Source organism: Moschus berezovskii, chromosome 25, assembly GCF_049115385.1.
Source record: "Moschus berezovskii isolate FMDL1 chromosome 25, NW_MosBer_1.0, whole genome shotgun sequence".
In the NCBI taxonomy this organism is placed as follows: Eukaryota; Metazoa; Chordata; class Mammalia; order Artiodactyla; family Moschidae; genus Moschus; species Moschus berezovskii.
The window spans coordinates 30852315-30868819 of NC_142484.1; the positions used below are offsets into that span (position 1 = coordinate 30852315).

A 16505-nucleotide genomic window follows, 5' to 3' on the forward strand; every position below is an offset into this window, starting at 1 on the left:
AAACCAAATAATAGAAATGTTACCTACAGCAAGATTTCTTGGTATTTTTAACTTTTAGTATATCTTGATTTGACCTGATTTGTACCTGATTTGACCCACAGTTTTTCTAGTTTTGCTAATAATTTTTTTTAATAAATCATATATTTGGAGTGATCTCATCACATAAGTTTGTTGAAATATGTGGAGTACAACAAAGCACAGTTTATGGTAAATGTATCCAAGTAGCTCTTCAAACAGTGTTGAGCCTGACTCTAAACTAGAGGTAATCAGGGGAATCATGATCTTCCATCTGAAGATCAAGTACTTCAGTTCAGTTCAGTTCAGTCACTCAGTCGTGTCCGACTCTCCGCGACCCCATGAATCACAGCACACCAGGCCTCCCTGTCCATCACCAACCCCCGGAGTACACTCAAACTCATGCCCACAGAGTCGGTGATGCCATCCAGCCATCTCATTCTCCGTCGTCCCCTCCTCCTCCCGCCCCCAACCTTTCCCAGCATCACAGTCTTTTCCAGTGAGTCAACTCGTCGCATGAGGTGGCCAAAGTATTGCAGTTTCAGCTTTAGCATCAGTCCCTCCAATGAACATCCACGGTTGATCTCCTTTAGAATGGTCTGGTTGGATCTCCTTGCAGTCCAAGGGACTCTCAAGAGTCTTCTCCAACACCACAGTTCAAAAGCATCGATTCTTCGGCGATCAGCCTTCTTCACAGTCCAACTCTCACATCCATACATGACCACGGGAAAAACCATTGCCTTGACTAGACGGACCTTGGTTGGCAAAGTAATGTCTCTGCTTTTTAATATACTATCAAGGTTGGTCATAACTTTCCTTCCAAGGAGCAAGCGTCTTTTAATTTCATGGCTGCAATCAGCATCTGCAGTGATTTTGGAGCCCCAAAAAATAAAGTCTGACACTGTTTCCACTGTTTTTCCATCAATTTCCCATGAAGTGATGGGACCAGATGCCATGATCTTTGTTTTCTGAACTTACCCTTCCTCTAATCTTCACAATGATGCAAATAGACAAAGGAGTGACTAACATCATACACAAGGAAAAGGGAATCTACGGACTCATCTCTGTACCTCCAAAAGTTACCATAGGGCTTGGCACATAGTAAGCACATGGCAGGCACATTATATTTGCTAGGTGGACGGATGGACAAATGAATAACCTAAGACATGATATTCAGTTTAGGAACCAGATTCTTGAGGGTATGGCTAAGTTGAATCAGGTTTCTACAGTGAAGGCAAAATTGAAGGCCATATGTCAATCCATGATGATCCACTGAATAATGTCAACACTGTGCATTTAACACATTATCAGACTCAGCAAGCAAATGAGAAAAAAAAAATCCTTACTTCCATATGGAGTCCCTATCAGTAGGGTACTTGGTTAAATTTTTTAACAGCTCCACCAGTGCAAGATGAATCCCTTCTTTGGTTGAAACATTAGTACAGCATAGAAGTTCATGAAGAGCCTCTCTAATATCTCTAGATGAATCCTTTAAAAAAAAAAAGTAACAATAATAATAAAAGCAATCACTATGGATTAGCTATTTATGGAGGAATGTACAAGTTAAAGTGGGAGGATAAGGCAAAGAGCCCCTCTCAAAGGGGAGGGGCTAGTAGTTGAAAAGACTTCACAGAGGAGGTAAAATCTGAAATGATATTTAAAGAATTCATTCATTTGTTCGTTCGTTCATTTGTACACTCAACATTTACAAAATACTTATTAAACAGTCAACATTTATCAGTACCTACTATGTACCAAGTGTTAGGGATACAGCCATAATTAAAATCAAATTCCTGCTCTCAGGAATTTCCTTCCAGTGAAAAGACAAAAAAAAACAGCTAAAGGACTGCCCTGGTGATCCACTGGTTAAGAATCCACCTGCCAATGCAAGGGACAACGGGTTCCATCTCTAGTCTGGGAAGATTCCACCTACCTCAGGGCAACTAAGCCCATGCATTACAACTACTGAAGCCTGCATGTCCTAGAGTCAGTGCTCTGCAACAAAAGAAGCCACGGCAATGGGTAGCCCAAGCACCACAGCTAGAGAGTAGCCCCTGCTTGCTGCAACTAGAGAAAGCCCATACACAGCAACAAAGACCTGCTGCTGCTGCTGCTGCTAAGTCACTTCAGTCGTGTCCGACTCTGTGTGACCCCATAGACGGAAGCCCACCAGGCTCCCCCGTCCCTGGGATTCTCCAGGCAAGAACACTGGAGTGGGTTGCCATTTCCTTCTCCAATATGTGAAAGTGAAAAGTGAAAGTGAAGTCGTGTCGGACCCTTAGCGACCCCATGGACTGCAGCCTACCAGGCTCCTCCATCCATGGGATTTTCTAGGCAATAGTACTGGAGTGGCTTGCCATTGCCTTCTCCGCAACAAAGACCTAGCACATCCTAAATAAATAAGATATGAGAAACTATAAAGAAGGTTAAGGATAAGAATGCTAGGGTGGAGGGTTATTTTACATGGCATGATCAAAGGGAACAGCAAACATAAAGGCTATGTTTGAAAGGCAAAAGCATGTTGAAAAAACAGCAACAAGGCTAGGGCAGATAAACAAAAAAAGAGGAGGTACCAGGTGATATCAGAAAGTGGCCTCTTCCCTCCCCAATACCTTCTGCTCAACCTCACTAAAATGATTAGAAAAGTTCACCAACAACTTCTTAATACTAATGGAAACAGACACGTATCAGTTTTACTCTTATTGATATCTTCATAGCATTTTTTTCCAGTTCTTTAAAACTTTTTAACACAGACAATTTGAAGCATGTATAAATAAGCAGAGACAAGAAACCCCCTAGTCTCAACAATTAACTCACAGCCAATCATGCTTCATCTATACCTTAACCTACCCCCCTCCCATATTATTTTGAATCCAGTCAGAGAAATTACAGCATTCTGTTGGTAAATATTTCCATAATACTTCTTTTAAAAATAAGTCTTTATTTAAAAAAAAAAAATCCTTAAAACCAATACAATGCCTAAAATTTTAATAATTCTTTAATATCAAATATCCACCCCATAATCAAATTTCCCCTACTCAAAAAGGTTTTACTTGTTCTAATCAGGCTCCAAGAATGCTCACCCATTGCATTTGGGTAATATGCCCCTTAAGTATCTTTTAATATGTAAAATCTCTTTACATCTCACTTTTTTTTACCCCTTGCAATTTCTCCCCTGTATATATCGAGATGGTAGTTTGATTTACAGGCTTGATCAGAATCAGGTTCAATTTTTTTATAAGACCACTTCACAGGTGGTACCGTATACTTCCCTCAGCAACTATATATTTTTCCTTTGTGATATTACTAACCACTGAAGATCACTGCCAAGATCTAGTAATTCATTAAAGTTGTAAAACAATGACATGTAAATTCTATCATTCTTGATTTATTAACTGGAATACTGCTACAAGAGAAACTTCCCTTTATCACCTAGCTGGTTGTCTTGAAGTTCCATTTGTATAGGAAAAGGAAGGATAAATGCTTGATTCCTTAATTTAACAGTTTTCAAAATAATGAGTTGATTACTAAGCATCCAATGTGACTAATGAAGTGTTTTACTTAGTTATTATAAAATCATGGGTTTCATCATATTTGCCGTTGTAATCTTAATGAGATGTTTCACCTTTGGCCAGTGAGAGACTATTTAAGTCATCTCCTGGGTCTTTTGATATGAGCCTAGACGTGTTTGATAGCTAATATCTGCTTTCTGTATGACAAAGAGGTACGAGGTTATCTTATTATGTTTCCTGCACCACACCTGGAATCAGCCATTTCTCTTCTGCATTTTGGTTACTTTTAGCAGGAAATGGGATCTCCAAAACATTTTTTTTTACAGTCAGGTTTATTGACATATGTTTTACATTCTATAAGATTCATCCTTTTTAGTGCACACTTCCACGAGGGTAACAAATCCATATAGCTATGTAACCACCATCACAATCACGATATAAAACACCTGCATCACTCAAACACTTCCCTAGTGTCCCTTTGGAGTCTACCGCTCACCCCAGTTTCGAGCAATCACTGATGCATTTTCTGCTACCCTTTTGTCTTTCTAAAACGTCATATAAATGAAATCACAGAGCATGCTGCTTCTCAAGCCTGGCTACTTTCATTTAGCATAATGTGTCCATGTTGTTACATGTATCAGCAGCTACTGCTTTTTAATTTTATTTATTCATTTTAACCAGAATGACCGGACAGGTCCTAACTGATTTTTTGGTGGTTTTTTTTTTTTAATTTTATGTGTTTATTTGGCTCCTCCCAATTCCTTGAATATATCATATCCACTTTTACCTCTGGATCCTTAAGACATTGCTCCCTCTACTTGGTACCCTTCCACCCCACTACCATCAGTGCCACTCCTTCCCAAGAAAATTCTTTATATACCTGAATCTAATATAATTTCTCTTTCTGATTTTTCTAATATAGCAAGTCAACTATACTTTCATTAAAAAAAAAAAAAGAAAGAAAATGCCTCATTAAGTCCTACTCCTTCAAGTATCCACTACAGCATTCCTTCTTTCTTCCCTATCTCCCCAACCTTATCTTGCCTAACTCAGATTAGATACTCTGCATTCCCAGGGCATCCTATCCTTTCCTGATCATAGCAATACTAAGCTTTATTCAAATTTCCTGTTTAACAGTCTCCTCCATCATGAAGGAGCTGCGTGATCAGAAAGCAGAATTGTGCTACCTCTTCACTATTTTATCACCAATGTCTGGCAAAAAAAAGAAAAAAAGAAAAGCAGCACTCAGTAGGTACTGATGAAGAAATGCATAACAAACTGTGGTCACTCACCTCTAAGACAGCCAGGACAGTGTCAAGCTGATCCTCTCGGAGGGTGATATTGTTAGAGATTTTTCTCATGGTATGTATGGACTGTAGACGTACTTCCTCAATTTCATCATTAAACATGTCAACCAGGAAATCAAGGCACTTCTCAGCAAAAGAGGGTGAAGACTGGGCCAGCATGCAGAGCGCCTCCACAGCAGCAATGCGGACCTCTAGAGAGAAGGGAACAAAGAAAACTGCATGTCAAGTTAAGACCCATGGATGAAATGCAAGGACTCCTCATTCAGGCTGGTGTTTCCCCCCTTTACCCCTCTCACTCTGCAAACTCTGGGAGATCTCCTCCAAGCCTGTAGATTCTGCTACCGCCTTCACATGGACCTACAAACAAGGACGCTAGTACCACAAGACCTGAGGTTCAGATCTTAAATCCACAGACACGTGATCAAGTCACATGTCTATCTCCATTAACTTAAATGTCTTGAAAACTCAGTTGTCTTATTATCTCAGTATTCCAACCACAGTACTTTTTTAAAAAGCACTTTTCAAACAGAATTATTAAGATTAAAATAGGCTCAAGTATCATTATTCTCAATCTAGAGATAAGACTCAGCAAAGTGGATAAACTTGCCTCAAAGTGAGAGCAGAGACTAGTACTCTGGTCTGCTAATTATAGACTAGTGTCATGCAGTGGTTAAGGGTACTGGCTCTGGAATGACAGAGGTCTCACAGTGAACTGCAAAAAGTAATCCATCCACTAACGTGGATGGTGATCTTGAATAAGTAACTTAACTTCATAGCACTTCAAGAGAATACTCATTTTCTTACAGAGTAGTTAGGAGGAGTAAATGACACAGTGTGGAGAAAGCACACAGCACACTGTCGGGCATATGTTAAAGGCTCAATAAATATTAACTATGATATAGGTACAGATCTTGTAAGCACCTTGAAAAGTGAGGCATGCCCCCTATCTCTATATGCTCAGAACATGTAACAGGGAGGCCACTGAGTCCAGGAAGCCCTTCATTCATTCATGACAATGCATCCTGAACATGTACTATATGCCAGGCCCCGTGCTGAGTGTTGGGATCTAGAGATGAGAGATGAGTAAGTTACAGACCATGCTCACAAGACTTCCACAGATGCCAGTTTCGTTCCAATGGTTCCCACTGAGTTCTACAATAAAATGTACAGTTTCAAAAAAGCCTTCAACTGTGGTTAAACTCTCAAATATAATTTGGTTTTTTTGTATAAGAAAGGTTTTACAGACACTTAAAAACAGAATTACTAAAGGGAGATGACTCAGATTTTTCTTGGTACTTATAAATTCCTCCTTTTCATCAGAAGGAGGATGCTCTGCATCCTCTGCATCACAGTAATATAATTTAAACATGAAATTGCTAATAATTACAAAACAAGACAGAGATGGACCCAAATATTTTAAATGCTGACCCTGCTTCTAAGGGCTTTATCGGTTATGTAGCACTGACTCATATGTAAGTCCAGAAAGTGTATCAAGGGAATCACAGAGAAACTTCCGATCAACATGAGGTAATCGGTATGACCTGACCTGATACAATTCCAAGCAGAAGCAAAGACACTTGGCTTTCTACTTTGCCATGAACAGCTCAGCTACAGGTAGCTAAATTAACATTTCCTACTGGACTTTTTGGAATGTTGAAAATACGTAACAGTCTCCTTAAGGATCCAGGGCAGAGAAAAGGAACTAGCTTGCTCGAGAAAAAAAAAAAAAGATTGATCCTCTGGTATCTTAACATGTGTAATCAGGTTCTAGTTTTGTTATTTACCAGCTCTGTGCTTCATACTAAAGATGTGTCATCTCCTAGCCACTACAGACTAGAATAGTCTACTGCATCACACAGCAATGAATGGTACAATGCAAAAGCACAGGTCGTATTAAGAAAATGCAGAAGAGGCACACAGCCTACTGAACAGAATCATAGGCAGCATTCTGGAAAGTGACCCCCAAAATAATACCAGATGGAGTGGCTCTGGCCAGAAGAAAGAAAAAGGGCCTTTCTACACAGAAGAAGCACATGTAAAGGCCCAGGAAGGAGGGAGAACATGCAACCAGAGGCCCAGAACTGTGTGATACTATTGATGCACTAGAGGCTAGAGCCACCGCAACAGGCTCCATTCCACCCAGCAAATGTATCCCTAAGACCCTGACGGACCCAGAATTTCGTAAATATGATTAGAGAGCTGCCGTACCTGAGGCTGGTTATGATCTACTCACTTTCCAAAGTTAAGTTCCTTTCATTAGACCTTAGTGCCAAACTAAAAACTGTAGAAATAAACCACGTAAACATTAACTGTGATTAAATTCTTTTGTAGAAACTAAACAAAGCAAAAATGCTAGTAGAAACAAAATAGATTCCAGTTACCTGTCTTAGGATAAACTGGGTTTTAATAACTGGAATTCCTTATTATCTAACACTATTTAAATTTTTCATTCATATATCAAGTTTATGGGGAAAAAAAAGCAGAGGCAGCTTTAATTTCCATGTATATAGAAAGCCATATAGAAAACTGAATAGAGTAACCCAATTCTTCTATCTACTAACAGAAAAACTGTCTTTCCAAAGTAATTTTCTTGTCCTTCTAAGAAATTCTGTTCTAAGGTTATCATTTTTGTAGGCATTTTAAAGACCTTAGTTCTAATCCTCTGACACAATTTTACTGTAAAATTTGGACAATCAACATTATCGCCTTAGGTATGTTAGCCTAACTGAAAATAGGATGTTGGAGTCACTCAACTCAAAGCACTATCTGTGATGTATGTGAGATGGACAGCATCATACTGTGGAAATGCTAAGAGCTTTGCAAGGGCTTCTATTACTGGTTAAAATGGAGTAACAAAGCCAGATTAATCCTTCTTTCTGAAACAACTAAAAACAGAGACAAAATATATGAAACACACCATATATCAGGCAGTAAAAGGGAGTGATCTCGAGAGACAGGAAATAAATGAGGCGAGCTCTATGATTATTTCAGTTTACTGTCTGTAGAGTTTCCAGGTTGTAGTCTCCCTGAGTTCAGAAGACAGAGCTGTGATTAGAGTTAGAGGGCAAAGTACAGAAAGGAAAGAAGTGCACAGACAGAGCAAGCTTGGGAGACCTGCAGAGGGTCTTCCTAAGTCTTCAGTCAATTTCTGATCTGTGAAGAAACTACCCAAGGCCTGAGAAAGAACCACCTGAGGATTTGAGGAAACAATCTCCAAAATTCACACATGGTCAACAAGTTTTTTCAGAACGGTTGTTTTACTAGTGGAGAAAAATAACCCTTAGACTTAGTGCTACTCCAGTCTACCTAAAAAGGTTAAAAATAAAACCTGAGCTAACTGCATTCTAGAACAAAGCTCAAGAATACTTACAGGAATATAACAATGTTCAGCACCCAATAAAGTAAAATTCAGGGTCTGGCATCCAATTACAAATTACCAGGCATGCATAGAAGCAGGAAAATATAATCCATAATGAAGAGAAAAATCAACCAATCAAAACCAAGCAAGCAATCACAAAAGTAATAGAGCTAGAAGACAATGACATTAGAACAGTTACTGTAAATCCATTCTCTGTTAACAAAGCTACAGGAAAGATTAAACATATTAAGTAGTGACACAGAAGACACTAAAGACAAGAAACTTAAATTCTCATGAAACTCCTAGGGATGACAATTAAAATGTCTGAGGTGAAAAATATACTAGATGGAATTAATATCAGATTAGACACTGTGGAAGAAAAGATTATATAAGACAAAACAATAAACATTATTCAAAATGAAACAAAGAGAAAAAAGACTAAAAAGTGAAAAAAAAGAAAAGAGCACCAGTGAGTTGCTGGACAAACTCAGTAGCCTAATATGTATGTAACTGGGAGACCCCAAAGGAGCATGGGTTCAGAAAAACATTTAAAGAAATAACAACCAAAGATGTTTCAGGTTTGATAAAAACTACAAACCCACAGATCCAAGAAGCTCAACAAACTCCAAGCATATGAAATACAAAGAAAATTATACCAAGGCATATCATAATTAAATCATTTAAAGAGAAAACCTTAAAAGCAGACAGTAAAAAAAAAAGATACATTACGTACAGAAGAACAGAAATTTTAAATTACAGCAAGGCTTCCCTGGTAGTCAAGTGGTTAAGAATGTACCTTGCAATGCAGGGAACAGTGGTTCGATCCCTGGTCCAGGAAAAACCCATACGCTCTGGAACAACAAAGCCCTCAAGCTGCAATTAATGAGCCCATGTGCCTAGAGTCCATGCTTCAAAACAAGAGAAGCCACTGTAACAGGAGCCGGTGCAAAATAACTACAGAGTAGACCCCGCTCACCACAACTAGAGAAAAGCCTGTGCAGAGCAACGAAGACCCAACAGTCAAAAACACGAATTAAAAAAAAATGACAGCAGACTTCTCAACAGAACTGAAAAACTGTGGAACAAGATGTTTAAAGGACAAAAAAAAAAAAAAGAACAAATAAATAAACCCTATTAATCTAGAATTGGATTCCCAGGGAAATATCTTTCAAAAATGAAATGGGACTTCCCTGGTGGTACAGTGGATAAGACTCCTCCTGCCAGTGCAGGGGGCACAGGTTCCTTCCCTGGTCTGGGAAGATTCCACATGCCAAGGAACAACTAGGCCCACGCACCACAATTACTGAGGCTGCTCTCCAGAGCCCTTGAGTCACACCTCCTGAGCCCATGTGCTGCAACGACTGAAGCCTGTGTGCCTAGAGCCTGTATTGCACGACAAGAGAAGCCACTGCAATGAGAAGCCAGGGCGCTGCAACAAAGAGTAGCCCCTGCTCACCGCAACTACAGAAAGCCCAAGTGCAGCAATGAAGAGCCAGCAAAAATATGCCAATAAATAATAAAAGAATTATCTTTAAATAATGAAGGTGAAATAAAGTCTTCACTGAGTGACTGTGAAGATCAAGGGAGACAACCTGTATCGCTCAATACAATGCCAATGACACAGCAGTCACTCAGTAAGTGGGCACTGGTATTATTATGAAGTCATTCTTACCGTACATCTCATCTTCCAATCCATGAACAAAGGCTCCACAAGCTCCTGACTCAATCAAGTTCACAGCCCCCGTATCTATCTCTTCCTTGGGAGCATCATCTCCCCACTTCCTGCCGCTGGAAAACTCTCCCGAACTGTAAAGTTCCTTGGCACGCTCATGTGCAGTGCGTTTCCTCTGTAGAAGACAACAATTACCAGTTGCTGGAGGTTCAGTTAACTGAGAGAACAGTTAAGTTGCACACCAAGAACATGAGAAAGTGGGAAATAAAGACTGCTCTCGGGGGCTTCCCTGGTCGCCAAGTGGTTAAGAATCTGCCTGTCAACGCAGAGGACATGGGTTCGATCCCTGGTCTGGGACGATCCCACATGCCATGGAGCAACTAAGCCCGTGCACCTATTAAGCCCGCACTGCAGAGCCCATAAGCCCAGCAACTGCAGCCTACACACCTAAAGCCCATGCACCGCAACAAGAGAAGCCCCTGCTCTCCACTACTAGAGAAAGCCTGTGTAGCAATGAAGACCCAGCACAGCGAAAAAATAAAAATTTTAAAGTAAATAAATAAATCTTTAAAAAAAAGACTGCTCTCTGAAAGTTACATAAAAAAAACATTCAATAGTTATCAGAGCAGAGATATGCAAATTCAACTTGAAGCAAAGACAAAGACTCTCAGGTCTATCATAGTTGATAGTAAGCTTATCAAAGATAGTAACTTTATTAAGGGGCTTCCCAAGTGGCTCACTTGGTAAAGAATCTGCCTGCCAACGCAGGAGCATAGGAGACTTGGGATCGCTATTAGGGTTGGGAATATTCCTTGGAGGGGGAAATGGTTACCCACTCCTGTATTTTTGCTGGGATAATCCCATGGACAGAAGAAGCCTGGAGGGTTTACAGTCCATGGGGTCACAAAGAAGTCTGACATGACTGAGTGACTGAAGATACACACCCACAGCTTTATTAGAGAACACAAGAGTATTCATCAGAGAGGCGGTTATGTTTACCACGGCAACACAGGAAAGGGAGAACTAGAGAGGTTAAATAATGGCAGTATCCCTCTAAGCATCAGGGACAATACACTAGCCCTAGAAAAGAATATTTTTTAAACCACAGGACTATCCTTTATTTGAGCAACATTATGCTCACCAAGCAAGCCTCTAGTAAATTTACTTCCTATATAGGTTGCTTAAGGGGAGATATACTAGTTGGCTAAAGTAAATATTGAGTCTACTTGACAGTTACAGTTACCTTCATAAATGAATAAACTGGCATTCTGCTTTTTTTTAAATTTGGGTTCACCAGGTCTTTTATATATTTTTTTATTTATTTGTCTGCATTTGGGTCTTAGATGTGCCATGCTCGATCTTTGTTGCGGCATGTAGAACCCAGTTCCCGGACAGGGATTGAACCCTGGCCCCCTGCATTGAGAGCTCGAACCCTTATCCACTGGACCACCAGGGAAGTCCCCGGCAACCTGCTTTAGATATCAGGTTCTATGAATCTTGCTGGAGTGAGACCACACCCTCACGGCTGATCATTTCAAAGGCACTGATGAAATACAGCACCTGAGCCTACAGGGATGTGGTTCGGACCCATTTGTAGCTTGCAATGTATCTTAGGAACCCTTGAATTACCCATCCCTCATCATTCACCTGCCTGGAGAATCCCAGGGACGGGGGAGCCTGATGGGCTGCCGTCTATGTGGTCGCACAGAGTCAGACACGACTGAAGCGACTTAGCAGCAGCAGCAGCATCATTCACCATGAACATGTCTTTCTTTGCACTTCCACTCCAGTATACACGAAGAACACTAAAGCAATCACTGACCTCAAATGAAGGGAATGCCCTTCAAGAAAGCCATACAGCAATGTTTCATGAAGCAAAGATATCAACTCTTCAACCATTCCTAAGAATTTATCTTATGGAATAAGTCAAAAGAAGAAAAGATCTAAAATCCAAGGAGATAATACTCTCTATATATGATTTATAATGGTGGAAAAATTAAGGAGAAACTATAAATGTACAACAAAGGGCTACAAAATGATAATACATCTACTTAATGGGATATTACACTATCAGTAAAAACTGTAAGCTAACAAAATGAAAAAAGTACGTAGTGATAAAGGCAAAAAGTAGACTACAAAATTATTTGAATATAATGATTCAATGTTTAAAACATGCATAAGAAACAGCTGAAGACAAATACCTCAAAATGATGTGTTAAGAGTAGTGGGAATATGAGTAAACTGTTTCCCTTTTCCTTCTACTTGTCAAAGATTCTGATTCCTTATTAACAGTTTTATAATTTAAAACTTAAGATACTGACAATAAATGATCCTATCCTATTTTCAGACTCATATCTGTTCCTGATAACTATGTCAGAGAACCATCAGTTAATTTAAGGGCATTCTGTTACTATTCAGAGTAACAGGATGCTGCTACTGAATTCTCATGTAAACTCTTCCGTGAGAATTGCTATTGAAAGGAGTTCTGCCATACAATCTAACAAAATAAGACCAGACCTTTGTAGTTTCTAAAACATAAAGTTAATCTTGCCTCTTCTTTGTAAAACACAACCGTGAAAAGTATCTCATTAAGATAATTTAAAATGTAATGAAGTAACTTGTGATTTGGGTCAAGTTACTAAGAATGTGCAGGAGAGCAGAGCAACCCACTCCAGAGCTCTTGCCTGGAGAATCCCAAGGACAGAGAAGCCTGGCAGGCTACATACAGTCCATAGGATCGCAGAGAGTCGGTCACGACTGAAGCAACTTAGCACCCAGCACTAAGATTTTAAATTAAAATGTAATCTAGTCACCCTACATTAATTTAACAAATTCATGGGCTGTAAAATTGAATCAACACAACCTGACATACAGCTCCACTGATTTTGGTTTCAGAAACCCAGTTTAAACAACAAAGAATTCAAGTTACCCTCAGATCTGACATCAGCTTCTTGTCAAGCGTCTGTTCCAAGAAATGAGAACTGACTTGCTCCATAGAGCCCTATAAAAAGGAAGAGTCCAGAGCAAATTAAACAACTATTATCTTAAAATTCAGTTTGCTGCCAACTTAAGAGCATAAAGATAACATTATTCTTGATAGTAAAGATCCCTATGGGTTTTGAATCATCAGGAAAATAATAAAACCATTAGCAGCAGCAGCACCTATATAGAGCTACTAGGTGTCATGCATTGCTCTAACTGCTTTATACACATATTAACTCATTTAATACTCACTATAACTCTATGAAGTAAATACTATTATTAGTCACAACTTATATAAGGGGGAAAGAAGGCACAAAAAGATGAAGCAATTCATTCACAGTGACAAATAGTGTAAATTACAGAGCTGGGCTATAAACCCAGGCTCCAGAATCCTTTGCCTTAACTACTGCTTTCCTTTTCATTGCATTCTATTCATTCATTCCTTAACAAATACATATTAGCAACCATTTCTTTATATGCCTAGAGTTACCAGGAAGAGGAATACAAATATAAAAAGACATCAATTCTGCACTCAATAATTTCATATGCTAGTGAGGAAAATTGACAAGAGATAACTGCATTATGGTATGAACCTTTATAAAATATCTGAAAGTTTTCATCCTGCTGTAAGTCAAGCAGAATGGACTCTATCCGCTTTTTGTACAAGATGGACTTAAGTCTAAAGCCTTATCATTTCATTTAGGTTCTTGAAAGCCTGGCTTCTGCTTTCCTCTAGAGCTTATTCTTGTCACACATCACACAAGTTGAACACTCCCTCTTACCAAAACATACCAAACTGCTTGGTACGTTTAACATGATAATTTAGTATGATATTACAGTTCAGTATGATGTTAGTATGCATGATAGTGTACTCATATATTTCTGCTCACATTTTCTCCTTCCCTACTTCTTTACCTAGCTAACCCATACTCACCTTTCAAAGTTAACTACAAAATTACCTCCTCCAAGAAGCTTTCTGCGCATGTGTTAGATGCTCTTTCCTAGAAGTGCCAATATTATAACCAATTCATTGCCTATGTCAATCTACCTGACCATCCACTCTTTTGAAGACACACATTATGCTCAGTTTGTTGAGTTAATGAACATGTAGTCTAATGACTAAATACAGTTTACTGATTATGGGTTTGTCTACTCAAGAATTGGAGCAGTGGAGTTTACCTCTTAGCTTGCACAGAGGAACCAGTAAACCAGCAGGACCTGAGCTGTACAACCACAGCTCCCATATATAACTGGACCCCCTCTTGGAAGGAATTCTACATGGGCTTTAGAGCATCAAGTATCACTACTACCTATGTGGCCTTAGAAAAATTACACTTTCCTAAACCTTAGTTTTATTATTTATAAAATGAATACTATCTACCTCAAAGAGTTTAAAAGAACTAAAAATTATTTGCAAAAAGTGAATATATATGAGTGTAAGTATGTAGGCATCTATTCACGTGTGCTTGTGTATAAGGAAGTAGGTGTATATGCATGTGTATATGGATATGCTTTTATGACTAAAAGCTTAGTAGGCTAGGAACTCAATAAACAGTAACGATTATTATTATTAGCAAAATTAGACTATTAATTACTTTTGAAGTATAAACATAATTACATAATTTAGAGTTGTTTGGATTTGAAATTACTGAAATAACATAAAGCACTTGACTCAAACTACAGTCTAAGTGAAAACATTTTCAACTCACACTGTAATTCATTTTTCATATAGCTTTACATATATAAATGAATTTTAGATTCTATAGGGTACAAAACCAAATATTTGAATGACTCTGCTTTAAGGATTACTTTTCTAACCTGCCTACTCAGATGACAATATATCATTGAATTATTCCTCTTAAACATCCCCTCACACACACATAGCACACTGCAGATGCTCAGAACATGTTGACTGAAAGAATCTGATGAATGACTGAATTGTGCTGAATGCTAAAATATCCACAAACCAAAATAATGCTTTAAAATGTGAATTCAAAAATAAAATCACTAAAAGCTGGCTTGTTTATTATGGACAAGCAATATAATATATAAGCAGGAAAAAATGAAATCATCCAAATTATTTATTTTTCCATGAAAATGCTTCACAAACATCTTAGCAGTTACCCCCAAAATACTGATCAAAGGACAAGGGCTATCACTCTATTTGTGTCCAGTACAGTCAGGTCCAAACTTTTTAGCCAACAGTCTTACTAAGATTGGCAGAGTTGGAGGCCCTCAAAAGAGAAGTGATCAAAAAGAATTTCAGGCTTTTTTGCTGTGACAGTACTATAAATTTTTATAGATGGTTATATATATATGTTTATATATTGTAACCACCCCACCACCTTGCATAGGGTAGTATTTTACAATTTATACACATTTTCACAGACAGGATCTCATCTGAGTATCATGACAGCCCTGTGAGGTAAACCTGAGAAATATTATAAGCCACTTGACAGATGAAGAAACTGAGACTAAGTGACATGTCCAAGACAACACAGGTATAACATAAAGCTGAGTATTACACCAACACTCCTTCTGTAAAACAGTTCTATCTCTAAAAAGTTAAAAAAAATTTTTATAAATGTACTAGGATCCCCAAAGGCAAAACAGTAGGAAAGAGCAAGGCTAAAAGTCAGATTAGCATCTTAATCTCCTTCTAGAACTTCCTATCTATCTAAGCTAAATATTTACTTAGGCTCTCAGAGAATAATGAGAATAAGAATAATAAGAATAAATGAGATAATGTAAGTGGCCTTATCGCAAAGTATGTAGGCCATACCAGGTGCTTAGTAACAGCAGCAGTTATTTTTACTATTATGTTCCTTTTTCTCTAGACTTTGGCTGTCTAATATGCTAACGAGATTAAATAGGATTATTTTTAAAATTCTTTGTAGTTCTAAAAGACTCTTTATGGGAAAATGAGCCTTTTCTTTCTAGTTTAAGAAACATGAAGCTTTATAAAAGTGTATTCCACTTGTCCCTATCTAGCTTCTCAAAATGTCTGTACAGTGTAACAGGTAATATGTTCATTAAAGATGCAACTTACCAATAGCTTCGCAGCTTGAACTCGAACCATCCAGGAGCCATCACTGACCATGTGACAAATTTTTCCAAATGCATCATCAACTAAGCGAATTTCTTCATTAGAAGAAGGGATTGGAACAATGCTATATTAAAAGAAATCAAAAGTGACAAAACATGAACCTAAAATTACAGGTTCAAAAAACTGAGAATGACCAATGACAACTGACACACAAATAGAAATAACAATAATTCAAATCCTAGAATGATGAAATACATTTCAGAGTAAACAAATCTCTCTAGAATTTATTTTTCTTTTCACTGCAAATTTGTGTCTTAAATAAAAAGCACTTCACACCAAAAATTCAAAGATTTATGATACCAAAAACAGCTACCACAAAGTATTTTATGTCTTTAAGTTTAAACCAATATAAAACATACTTACATATCTGGTCCTAAATGAAAAGACAATTTCCAAATAGTAATCTTTTTTGGGAGGGTGAGGGGTCTATAGCTTTATTAACTCATTCTGCTTTTTCAATTTCAATGTGTTTAATGAAGAAGAAAAAAACACTGCTTTTTCCTATAAAAGCAGTTCTTCTATAAAACAGAATAAATAATACCTATTTCTCCAC

At 38.2% G+C, this 16505-nt stretch overlaps 1 protein-coding gene across 2 annotated transcripts in view; it reads right to left on the minus strand.

Annotated features, from left to right (window-relative positions):
- Positions 1 to 16505, minus strand: part of INTS4 (integrator complex subunit 4) — a 114820-nt gene that overhangs the window by 46987 nt on the left and 51328 nt on the right. For both annotated transcript variants that reach the window (XM_055416059.2, XM_055416060.2), the window contains exons 8-12: positions 15896 to 16016; positions 12794 to 12865; positions 9865 to 10039; positions 4820 to 5025; positions 1362 to 1504 (exon numbers count right to left, since the gene is read on the minus strand). In XM_055416059.2, the coding sequence (XP_055272034.1) occupies positions 1362 to 1504; positions 4820 to 5025; positions 9865 to 10039; positions 12794 to 12865; positions 15896 to 16016 (717 nt within the window). The remainder of the gene's footprint in view (positions 1 to 1361; positions 1505 to 4819; positions 5026 to 9864; positions 10040 to 12793; positions 12866 to 15895; positions 16017 to 16505) is intronic.